The sequence below is a fragment of the Cibotium barometz genome, chromosome 63 (genome assembly GCF_041138505.1).
Source record: "Cibotium barometz isolate CiBa-2024 chromosome 63, ASM4113850v1, whole genome shotgun sequence".
NCBI classification, from domain to species: domain Eukaryota; kingdom Viridiplantae; phylum Streptophyta; class Polypodiopsida; order Cyatheales; family Cibotiaceae; genus Cibotium; species Cibotium barometz.
The window spans coordinates 17,428,052-17,440,849 of record NC_141108.1 but is presented as its reverse complement, the minus strand read 5'-3'; the positions used below and the strand labels follow the sequence as shown (position 1 = coordinate 17,440,849).

Sequence of the window (12,798 nt, the reverse complement as noted above, 5' to 3'; positions counted from 1 at the left end):
CGATCAAAAATCCGCTCAAAATCTGAGTCCTGAGCATATTGTTCTCGCATATCATCAAGTTCATGATGAAAGATAATGGAGACGGCGGGCACATGTGGTTAGCTTTTCCTTACGCTTGTTGAAAGTTTCCACTTCCTTTTCTGTCCATCGGAATTTTACATCCTTCTTGGTCAGGTGATGTAAAGGTGAAGCGATTTCTGCAAAGAATCGGATAAACCTCCTGTAATATGAACAAAGTCCTAAGAAACTTCTCACATCATGAATAGTCTGCAAATCCGACCAATTCTTTATTGCTTCAACTTTTACTGGATCCATCCTGATGCCATCCTTAGACACTATGTGCCCAAGAAAGTGAATCTCCTGCATGAAAAATTCACTCTTCTTTCCATTGGCAACCAACCTATGCTTTCTAAGTTCCTCAAAGACTTTGGTCAAATGCTCCCGATGCTCCTTCTTTGAATGAGAAAACACAATCATATCATCAAAGAAGGTGCCCACAAAAGCACGGTGGGGTCGAAAAATCCAATTCATCATCCTGTTAAAAGTCGCTGGAGCATTTGTAAGACCAAAAGGCATAACCAAAAACTCATAAAGTCCAAAAGTTGTCCTGAAAGCTGTCTTGTGCATATCTTCTGGCTTAATGCGAATTTGATGATATCCACTCTTCAGATCAATGCGACTAAAGTAAGTTGCTCCTTGTAACCGATCCAAAATATCATCGATTCGAGGTATAGGGAATTTGTTCTTGATGGTAATCTTATTCAGTGCCCTGTAATCAATGCACATCCGCCAAGAACCATCTTTCTTTTGTACCAAAAGTACCGGTGAACAATAGAGCGAAGAGCTCGGCTGAATCAACCCTTTGTCCAACAGATCACGCACTTGGCTCATAATCTCTTCTTGTTGGGCTGCACTCACCCTATAGGGTGGCTTATTCGGTGGTGAACTTCCAGGAATCAAATCAATCCCATGATCCTCAAGCCCAGCAGGCGGCAACTCCCCTGGCAAAGCCTCTGAAAAACAATCTTGAAAACTTTTGAGAAAGTCCAATCTTTCCTTATCCAACTTAGACAGGTTAGAATCTGTGGTATCCTGATTCTCTTCAACAAATACTAAGTAAACAAAAACATGTTTCTTTATTAAACGAGAAATGGCCGAGGCCGATACAACAGGAATAGATTCTCCTTTAAGCTTTACATCAAGAGTGTGTTCCTTATTCTTATGAGAGAGAGATTTTCCTGTTGAAAGTATCTACTACCGCTTTAACCTTATGGCACCAAGGCATACCCAACAAAATATCACAACCCTCCAAAGGCATAATGAAGAAATTATCCTCTCTGTCCGTGTAAGTCTCCACACTAAGACGCAGTTTCCCAATGATAGGTGTAACCTCAACCGAATGTCCAGGACAAGCCAAAGTAGCCTCATGCAACACACCCATCTCCTCTGGTTGAATGCCCAACTTTGTTGCAAGCTCAGGGGTGATGAAGTTTGCACGAGCCCCAAGATCGAAAAAAGATCAAAACCTCCTAAACTCGAAGTCTTCCCCATGCTCTGCATAACTTTGAAGATGCATCCCCTTGCTTCAACCCTATCAAGTCAGGTACTAGTCTAGCAGACGGTTTCTATTTCTTTGCTTTAGGCTCTTCCTATGAGTCATCTGCCTTTTAAGGTGCTCTCTTCGGACACCTATAGTACCGATGTCCCGCTTCTCCACAAGAGAAACATTTGTAGCCAACTATAAGCTCTTTCTTTTCTTCGTCTGTCCTTTGAGGTAAGGGCTGAAATTTTCTCTTCTTGGATTGCCCCTTCTCTCATGGTTCAGACTGGACGTCTCCCATGCCGTGCTAGTATGGTCCTGATCCTCTATTGTAGTCTCCGCCGGTGTCGAGATGGGCCTCTCATCTTGGGGCGCATGGACCTCCCCAGCTCTATAGCCCGATCAATCAGTGCACCTCTGGTGCGGCTATACTCTCGGGCTAGCTGCAATGCCTACTAGCTTGATTGCTCAATCTCTGGTCGAAAGAAGTCTGTAATCTGCCTCTGTAGGTGTCTCTCCCTCTCTGATCCCCTCCCTCTCAAGAGACCCTCTCTATGTCTACGCAGCTCCAGCAAGTATAATCCGAGGCATCTTTGATCCTGGTATCTCATGACTCTGAAAAGTGGTCCAAAACCCTCTCTGAACAGGCAGTGAAAACGGCCTCGTATCTCATAATATATTGGACAGTGACATATGTAATGTAACTCTGTCTCTAGCTCCATCTGACACAACTGACAAATCTTGGCCCCAGCTGGTACTCCTCTGAATCTGCCAGTCTCGATCTCTAGCTGGTGTGAGGATGTGCGCATCTGACCAATAGCACACCGTACCCCATGAGAAAGATGAGTATCCATGTAGCTGGGTCTAATCACAAACCCATCCTCCGTGAGCTGGAGAAGATGATCTCTCTAGAAAGCCATCTTCGTACCAAGCTCGTGTGTCGGCTGTATCCATGTCCTCCTAGTGTCCAGCTGAGTCAAGTCCTACCTGATAAGTCTGGTAATCTCTGCCCATGTGAGAGAGAGGGAGGGTGCATCCAGGGAGTACTGAAATGGAGGTAGCCTGTCCATACTAAAGCCATGCATTTGGAACCAAGCTGTCATCTGTGCATACCAACATGATACGTCTCCCTGTGATGCCAACTGTCGTGAAGACTCCAGCGCTAAGCGAGCATATCTGTCTCTAGGGAGAGCCCAAGTGCTATGTATAAAGGAGACTGATCGAGTGAGTGCCTCTACTACCAATAGGGGGGCAGCCATCTGTGCATGGATAATATCATGTGGTACGGAGGCCTTGGCCCTAATCATCCGGGAAAGCATAGAAGCCAAGGGCCTCTCCATACATCTCCATCCATCAGTGCTACCAGCTCGGCTGCGGTGATCCACGGAGGGTCCCCATATCTCCACTCCATACAGCATGGCTGAAGTGACCAAAGTGTCAAAGAGCCGGAGCTCCTCACTTGAGGATAGGCACAATCGTGGACATATTCCAAGTCTCAGAAAAACCCTCACACATGGCTCGGTTAAACATCATAGCAACAAGCTCTGCAAGCATATCTCTGGCATGAATAAAGTGCTCTGCTACCAAACCATCATGATCATATGCTCTCCGAGTCCTCATCCCGTCAATAGCTTTCCTTACCATCTCAGCAGTAAAGAAAGCACATGTCTCTGGGCATGGCTCCGATGGGTCTGGCAGGGGGGGCTGTCCTGGTGCTATGTACAGGGATGCTGCATACTCACCCCAAATCTCGGTGGAGGTAATGGCTGGTGATGGTGAATGCTCATGGAATAGTCTCCATGCCTCGCCTGAGTCCTGACTCATAAATAACTGATACAAATCCCTCTCTAACTGAGCAAGATAAGCCCTCTTCTTCCGTCGCACTAGGCGCCGGAAGGTAATCCGTGACTGTCTGTGAGTGGTAACACCCATCGAGGATACTACAACTTTACCTCGAGGCTTTTGGTTTGAAGCCTACCTTAGAAAGTGCTTCAACAGGTTCAGCTGTGGATTCTGGAGTACTACCTGTTACTCAAGAGGGTAGTGACTCTGCTCCTTTGTCATAGAGTTCACTTGGATGAGATCTGGAAGTCGCTTGGTGTTCTTATCAGCACACCCGAGATACTGAACTGACAATATATCTGCCTATGGGATTTCTATGATATATGTGTATTAGTCACATGGTTTGATTTATGGATATTCGAATCTTTTGAGAGAATGGGGATGCCTATTCTAGACTTTCATTTGATATGCATCAGTGTTTACTCATGTTCATGATGTACTGCTGATCGTGGGTCCTGTGGGATGGCCATGAGCGGAGCAGATAAAGCATCCAGGGGGACATGACTATTCACAAGGTGGATGCTCTTGATTTATGTTATGTTATTCAAATGTTTAATTTTAGTTGGCAAGACATAGCTTTCTCGTTGCTCTCTTAGGCTCTGTTTCAGTTGGCAGATCCTTTGAATGAACAATCAAGGACGATTGCTTTGTTTTAAGAGGGGGGTATGTTGCAGGACTGAGTATTTTCTCTCTTTTTCTTAAGCATTGTAATTATGTTTTAAACCTGTTTAGCATACCTGTAAATGCATGTGTAAGTTTGTACATGTGTGGATGCAAATACATGTTTGGTGTGTGTGTGTGTGTACACGTGTGCATGCTCATGTGTTTGTTCATGTGCATGTATTTGTGTGTTTCTCTTACCTTGTTGCAAGTGTACCTTCTCTCTCTCTCAAGGTGGCACTGACACGTGGCACTAGTACAAGTAGCCTACGTGTCACACCTGGTTGCAAGAGCTGACATGGCTGGCTGACGTGGCAGGCTGGACTGCACGTGTGCAGGTGCTGCCACGTGGGTAGGCAGGCACACAAGCAAGAGAGAGAGAAGCGCCGTGCAGCAAGCGCAAGAGAGGCAAAGGGCAGCTAGTCGTGAAGGCACCGTGCAGCAAGCGAGAGGCGAAGCGAAGCTCAAGGCTTGCGCACCCGCATGAGAGAAGCGATGGTGGTTGGCTTAAGCGAAGGTGGCTGGCTGCCACGTCGACGGACAGGCGCACAAGCAAAAGCAAACGCAAGCGAAAAGCGTCGGCAGCCCAAACGCGAAAAAAAAAAACCCATCATGGGAATTTTCGAAAACGCTAGCGTTGTGCTAATTTTTTTTTAATAGAAAATATTCGAAGAGTTTTTGAATGAGGGAAAAGCACTTGTAATAGATTTTTCCTAAGGGGGAAAAGCATAGCTTTTTTCCCAAACTTGTATAAATAGGGGGGCCAAGGCTCTTGTATCCCACAACACAATTTGGGTGAAAGCTAGAAGATCTCCTCCACGTGGATCAAGGAGGCATCTTCTCGGGAATTTTACAAGGGTTACGCTGACCTCGAGTTATAAATAAATACCTGGGAGGGTGCCACACTTTGGGGCCAATTGGTCTTTTGTGTAGGAGCACTCTAGCTCCACTTATTTATTTTCTTCTTCCAAATTTATTATTCCATTTCATAAAGCGATTAAAGTGTGATTAAGTGTGTTCACCGCCCGTCAAGTTTCTAAAGGCCGGTTTCAGTCTGAGGGGCTGGTCACCCCTCACATATATTTTCCCATTTTATGGAGTCTTGGGTATTTTCCCAGTCATGTAGGTATTTTAGCTCCAATCGGCTGCCTTCATGTAGAGGTATATATAGCCGGCATGCCTCCCTCATATTTCACTGCTTAGCATTGCCTGTCTAGCTGCAGTCCCTCACTTACGAGGTTCTCCCCACTTGCTCGGGACATGTATTCCTTTTGGTGATGATATTGAGAGCAGGTTCTCACCTGTGTTTTCTCTCCATCTCTCTCTCCTGTGTTTCCACTTTCCATTCTTCCGCTGCACATTCTATCATGGTATCAGAGCGCCGGTGATTTTCAGGGTTGGATGCTCCCTCCTCTACCTCTTCATATCTGCGTTTTTTTTGTTCATGCATTGAAGCTTGCGTTACTTCAAGGGCTAATTGTTATTCAGTGGGCTGCAGTTTCCTCTCTTCAAGGCGTCAGTTTGCAGCTTCTAGGCAGCTTGACAAGGGTGTTTTTTTTGGGCAACATACTTGCCCTTCTTGGTGGCACCTTCCAGGGGTTCTCAGGCGTTTTTTTTTAGGACTGGACAGCAACATAGCTATCCCAAAAATAGGTTGCGTTTTTGGCCCTAGCCCTAAACTTGGAGCTCTCTGGGCTCCCCTTCGCCTGACCCTTCTGGTTATCTTGTGCCATCCTCCCCCCCCCCCCCCCCTCCCCCTCCTGATTGTTCTCTGCCTCAGTTCTTGATCTGAGGCTTCAATGTTTCCATATTCAGCCCGTTTTACTCTGCGTTTTCAAATTTGCAGCCATGGTTGCTGCGTTTTTCTGAACCGATCTTGCTGGTAGCCCTACCTTCACTTGGGCTTCTTCTATTGGACCCGAAGTTACCTTCTCTTCAGCGTTTTTCCTCATAGGAGGCGTGGACACTGGTTGACCTGAATTTTCAGGTTTGTAGTCCTTGTTTAGCTGTGTTTTCTTCTCCAGTGGACACAGATCACTTGCAGAGGGGATTTCTTGTTTGGATTGTGGCTTTGGAGGTAGTTTCGTACTTGAGGAGGATTTTGAATTTCAGATTTCAGTCAGCGTTTTGTTGATTTTGGAGCATCTATACATGGGTTTTGTTCTTGGCCTACACAGTTTCCCGGTTTCTACATGTTCCTTGCCTTCTGTTGGCGGTGGAGTGCTATTTTTGCTGGATAGCAGTATTTTGGCTGCGTTTTGCTTCCCACAGGAGTTTTCTACACTCAAAGGGGGCCTTTCTCCAGCTACTTCACTTGAGGATCAATTTCGGGAGCTGTTTTGTATCTGTGGAGACTTTCTGTGTGACAGGAGTTTCCAATTTTCTAGAGGAGAGCAGTGATCTTTTCAGAGATCCTGAGGAGAGTTTACTTTGTCCGAGCTTGTGTTCTTTTTTTTGCAGTATTTGCAGAACAAGGAGGGTGTTTTTGCCCTTGCGGTGTGATCCTTTCACATGGATCCTTTATTTGTTGTTGATTCTTGGGATCTGGTTCTACTTCTGGAGCAGTCTTCTGCTATCTATGATGCTTTTGAGGACTTTGTTACCACTGCAGTTTATATGCCTGCTTCCCTTCCTCATTGTGAGGAGTCTATCTCTGCATCTCTTTGTGATGCTTCTAAGGATGCCCCTCCCCATGCTAGTTCTGCAGGCTTGTTGTTTTGGAGGATGGTGTTTTGGACCCGGTGGGATGCTTTGGATGTGTGGTTGCTAACCGTGCCTGGGGCACAGTGGTACTTCCAGAGTTTTTTGGATTTGGATCAGAATCAGGTTGGGCTTATATCAATCCAACGATATATTTTTTCAGAGGGGCATGTGGAGTCCTTTCATCTTGCAATGCCCACCCACCTCAATGGTGTGTACTTATATACAGCATTGGGCAACTCATGTTATGAGGTTTGAGCAAATGGACCCCATCTTTTCTACAGAGTCTTTACATCTTGCGATGCCGACCTTTTCACAAGATGCTTTTGTACAGCATTTGGCTACTCTTGGTACAGAGTTGGAGGAGATTGACTCTATTTCTTTTGAGGGTTCTAGTGAGGAGCAGTTTGCTTCTTCTAGGATTGATTATATATAGGATCTGATCTTGGTTGGTTTTGAGGTTTTTCATACCTTCTCCAGGCTGGATACACGACATTCGACTTCGGGGAGTGTTCTTACACTTGGGTTTGGAACCATTATTTGGAGCAGCACGTCATAGCCTACATGGTTGTTTTCTTCCAGAGGAGCGGTGTACCTGGCAGCTTGTTCTGTTGCTTGTGTAGTAGAGTTGCTAAGGAGATTGCTTGTGGAGCTTTCTTGGTACCTGTTTCTGCAGTCTTTCATCTTTGATCGAGGATGGCGTCTCTGGCTTCTTGGAGTTTGCTCAGCATCCAGTGCTGAGAGGGGGTGTTAGACATCATCCCCTACTTGTTGGCTTCCTATTTGGTGTCCTATTTTAGCCTCTAGGGCTGACCATGTTAGTCTGAGGGGCTGGTCACCCCTCACATATATTTTTCCATATTTTTTCCCATTTTATGGAGTCGTGGGTATTTTCCCAGTCGTGTGGTATTTTAGCTCCAGTCGGCTGCCTTCATGTAGAGTTATATATAGTTGGCATGCCTCCCTCATATTTCACTGCTTAGCATTGCTTGTCTAGCTGCAGTCCCTCACTTACGAGGTTCTCTCCTCTTGCTCGGGACATGTATTGCTTTTGGTGATGATATTGAGAGCAGGTTCTCACTTGTGTTTTCTCTCCATCTCTCTCTCACTCTCTCCTGTGTTTAGCTTTGATCAATGTTTTGGGGAAAGCCCACACACACAAAACGGAACCAAGGTGAGAATGTGGATTTTCCACAGAATAAGGGGTTAAGCTGAATCATTCACTGGCATGGATAGGCCTGAAAGATGGTCTCAAAGCATGAGCTTCATGGGATTTTAATCATTTATGTGACTTATTGGTTTATAAGTCAATGTGTTCAGACATCATAAAGTTGGCTGGACATTATTATTTGGGCATGGATTCATGGACATGCGGGATAGTTTGTGGCCCACAAAGTCAATAAAAGCCAAATACCGGCCTTTTATGAGATATTTTCATAGTCCGGACACTAAAGATGGCAAGTTTTGTCATTTATATAGTGATTGGCTAAACAAAGCATGAGCTTGGATATTTTTAGCAAGGAAGGCCACTTTTGGCCAAAAGGAAAAGCATGGGGCTCATATTAGGTTGGTTGACTCTATCTAAAGAGGTTGGGGGGCTGAATCGTGAAAAGCAGGAGGAAGGGGATGCGCATAGGTGGGGCTGATAGCAAACTTGAATAAGTAGCCCATAAGAGTCTTCTACAGTGCCCTTGGATTGGTGGATTCTCAGGCGACATACGGTCTTCCTCGCCCTTGTGTTGGCTAGTCATAGATCTTGTTCTAAAGCATTGTATAGCAATTCTCCAATACTCTTGCTTGCAGGGGGAAGGGGGGGTGTAACCCTTAGGGGATCTGGAACAGAAGCGAAACACTTCAAATAACAACAGAGAGTAACAATAGGAAGCCACAAAAATATAAATAAACATGACATTGAGCCGGAACGGCCGCCCGCCCGTAGGAACTTCTTTATTACATAGAAGCGTTACAAAGAATCTGAGGTGAGGGTGCAGACAGCACCAGATTTTCCACAGTTCCTGAGCAACTTTCCACAAAGCATACATGAGACTCCGACAAAGTTCTTTTCCCAAAGTCAAGACAAAACAGTCCCGCAAAAACAGTCCTAAAACTGTCCCAAAACAGCCCTTCTGTTCACAGCCTGTTCCACGAGTGAAAACCCAGAGGATTTGTGAAGGTGCTGTTCAACCAGCTTCTGCAACAGCCAATCTTGAAAAAGAGCAAGAGAGAAAGGAGTGCATATATGGTGGCCAAATGCTGAAGAGGGCTTCAATGAATTGCCTGGAGAGGAAGGACTGAATTCTGCTTGATGACCTGATTTGTGACTGATGATTTGAGTTATGCTTGAATGATTTATGATGAGAACTGGGTGCATGCTTTTATAGGCCCTGGGCACCGCTGTCTGCGTGATACACATGGGTATGGAGGCCTAGCTATGTTTGATGTACAGCAGAGGCTCTCATGTGTGTCTATGGAGCAAACAGTCCGGCTGAATGTGGCTGCAGGCATGGTGCACTACAGAGCTCACACGCCATCCAAAAAAATCAAGTGTTCAATCGTATTTTGAGCATTTTGTGTTTGTCGACTAGGATTTTTTCCAAATTTGGGGGTAGTTTTTTGACTTTGTAGGCGCATGCCTTTTTGGGGGTAACTTGCTTTTCCTAGGACATGCTCTAATCGGCCCCTGGTGTATAAAAGGCTGGCCGTTGGTCGACCTTGTGAGCATCCTTGTCCTGCAGAAAAGCGTGCTGTTTTCCTTCATAAACTAAGAGAATCCCTACTACACCCTCTTCATACGCTTTTTACTCCTTATCACTGAAATTTCTGCATCCTCTACTTCATAGCGGAACAACAAACAACTTTAGGGGTGTATGTGGATGCTTTTGGTGGCCAGCCCACGAAGGTGTCAGCTGTTTATGACCTCGTGAGCGATACTTCCATGTAGTCAAGTACACATGACTTCGATGCCTCATGTGCCATCTCAGTATTTGGGAAAGCCAGTTCCTATGGCAAGTTGTGGTATTGATCCTAATCTTTACTTTGCTTTTTCTCATTACTCACAGCCATATCACATTTATATGGGCTACGTGCAGCCTCCTCTACCATCTGGACAGCCTTTACCCCCTGCATCTCCTTTCATGGATTCTTTGTATTCCATTGTGCTTGATTTACACAGACAGTTGGTGGAGCTATGCTCCCAGGCTCCCCAAGCTGCAGCTAGTAATCCTCCTCCGTAGGTTTCCTTCCATCAGGAACCTTTCTCCAGCGAGAAGAAAGAGTGTGAGGAACTTTACTTGGATAGTTGGTTTTTTAAAAAAAACAAAGAAATAGCCTTTGACCTAGGGTATTACAAGCTGTGATTTATTGATATTTTATTCTCTTTACAGGATGCTTGTAGATTATTGGAAGGTGAAGGAGGACAAGGTAGGCTTTCACACCTACGGAACATGCTCAGCGCAAGACGGCGGCTGATGGTCAGTCAAATTGCAACTCTATACCCTGTTGTTCCTTGTCCTGCACCTATTGCTCCACCACAGCAAAAGCATTTGACGAACATGACTTCTCAATGTGCTGGTAAGGACAAAATCTCATGTTAGGTCCACACACCCAACACCCACACGTATGCACATGTGCACACCATATGTACTGGTTTGTGAAGATTTGATACCACCTTAAATCTCTATTTGTTGGATGGTCACACACACACAAGCGTGCGCACACATATGCAGACCTTGTGGTTTCATTGAAATCCTTTCCAAATGATAAGCATTTTGGTTTCTATAGATCAACCAAGTCACATATTTCAGTATCTCAAGTTTCTTCTAATGCTTTACTTGTCAGATTCTTCAAACACGGAAAGCCAGTCTGTGGATAAGATGGACACTCTTCCTATGACTATCGGAGGCTTGCATGTTGTGGCTCCTCTCAACACGAAGCCTGGTCTTTATAATGAACACAGTGACCATGAGGCTTCTGCAACAGCACTTGGTTATGTTGCGCATGTGAGTGCAGTTGCTTGTCTCAGTTAGAAGCTGCCTGGGCTTTCCAGTGAGTAACATGAAAGCAATAACCCTTTTTTAATGGTTTGTAAAACAAGAACTTTTGATATGCATTTCAACACATTGCTGGTTGCATTGCCCAGGCTCTCACATTGTTGGCCGCTTGCTTGGATGTGCCCTTGCGCTATCCTGTACGTTTAGGGGCTTCACGCTCTTATATACAAGACTATGCACCAGTGGTGGAGTTTAACTCAAATGAAGGAGGGAATGGGGCAGGGTCTAATCTTGGAGGCAATTGCAAAACTGTTACAGAGTTCCCTCTTTTTTCGGAAGGCCAAGATTCCACTAGATCAGCCTATGCTGTTTTCCTGCTAAACAAAGTAAGTACTTGGTCTGAAATGTCAAAAATTATGTACTAGCCAGGGTGGCTGCTAAAGTACTCACACATGGTTGACAAAAGGGTGCCTTTGCCAGTTTTGTTGCTGCATGTTTGTTTAGCCAATGGAAGTAGTGTGGTTGTAGAGGCATAATGGGCTCAAAACCTCTTCAAGACATCAGTTGTGTTCACCGCTGTCATGACAAACCTGGGGATCCATTGGAGATCGATCTATCTCCACGGTGTGCTAGAATCCTCCAGTTTACCATGAAGCAGTAGGTATCTAATGCTGCAATTCTTCCCCCTACAGATAAATCTTTATTATCAGCAAATCCAAGTCCAGCAGCTCCGTGGGGCTATGGATGGGATATTCTTGTAGATGTGTCCCTCCAGATAAGCAATTTAACATCAGCAAACCACGAGTTGAGAAGCCTCAGGCCTCTCGATGTGCATTTCTGTAAACCTTTGTTCGCATTGCTAGATATATTCATATGGCTAGCCTCTGCTAGGAACAACAAGAGGTAAGGTGCCAATTGACAGCCCTGACAGTCACAAGGGGAGATGGCAAGAACTCCTGATATCTTGGAACTCCTGTATGGAGACTCACTGGATTCATTTGTGCGTTCGTTTTTAAAACCATGGATTCTGTATTTGAGAGGGTGTCAACACTTGAGTTATCATTAGTTTCTAATGGCATTGTACATTTAGATGGTGATGATTAGCCATCCCTATGGTATCAGATTCTAGACTGCTTGACAATCTATAAGCCTTCTCTACCCCATGTTGAAACTGCACATAGGCCTTTCATTCTTACTTTAAGCCTTGGAATGCATGTGTACTGTCACTTTCATTGTAAAGTAGTTATTTACATCTTAATATAAATCACTTGGCTCTGTGACAGGACCTTGAACAGGTGCTAAATTACTTGGGAGCAGAGAGTGTTGGGCCACGCCACACACTTCCCAATCTCAACAAAATTATTCAGCTTGTATGCTCTGGAGCATGCACAGCTGCATAAATTCACTGAGTTGTTATGAATCATGATGTGAGTCATCTTGTGTACAGCATATCTTTTTTTTTTTAACATAAAAGAGGAATGCTTTTCGGGACATCCCTTTGGAACTGCACTTGTTGGGGGTTTCCACCACTCTTCAGGGTATGCTGATAAGTGATCTATGGAAGTAAGAATTACAAATAATTGGGAGTATCAATCAGAATTGATTCTTTTATGGTGATCCTTGACAAAGTAGGACTGGTGCCGACCTGGATGAAGTAAAAAGCCATCTGCTATCAAAAGCAAACTTGGAATGTCTGATGGGAGAAGATAACTATACGTTAATGTTTCATTGATAATAAAGAAAGGCTTTTGGGGCTGTTGCTAAGGCTAGTTAAATAACATGAGCAATGTGGCTTGTAGAGTCTATTTGTGCACACATGGACGTTTCTACTAATCTAAAGTTGTGATGTGATTTGGAAATTAAGAGGATTTTCAGACCAATATACTAAGGCTAGTTAAAGTAAACTGAGCAGTGTGGTTTGTGGTGCACACATGGACGTTTTTTATCAGTTGATAATTTTTTGAGGGAGTAATATCAAAGTCCACTTCAGGAACTCCCAAGCACCTTAAAGTAGTGTCGTGATTTTACACATACATCCCTCATTAATGCCAAGGGCTTCACTCTTGC

At 44.7% G+C, this 12,798-nt stretch overlaps 1 protein-coding gene across 2 annotated transcripts in view; it reads left to right on the top strand.

The window, feature by feature from the left end:
* LOC147603782 (vacuolar protein sorting 38-like) overlaps positions 1 to 12,494 on the top strand; it is a 30,337-nt gene extending 17,843 nt beyond the window's left edge. The window contains exons 3-7 of one of the 2 annotated variants that reach the window (XM_086795874.1): positions 10,126 to 10,312; positions 10,580 to 10,740; positions 10,881 to 11,117; positions 12,015 to 12,158; positions 12,364 to 12,494. In XM_086795874.1, coding sequence (XP_086652000.1) covers positions 10,126 to 10,312; positions 10,580 to 10,740; positions 10,881 to 11,117; positions 12,015 to 12,131 — 702 coding nt within the window. In that variant the 3' untranslated portion in view covers positions 12,132 to 12,158; positions 12,364 to 12,494. Of the gene's footprint in view, positions 1 to 10,125; positions 10,313 to 10,579; positions 10,741 to 10,880; positions 11,118 to 12,014 lie in introns of both variants that reach the window. The other variant, XM_086795873.1, reaches the window with a different exon arrangement.
* Positions 12,495 to 12,798: the final 304 nt, after the last annotated feature.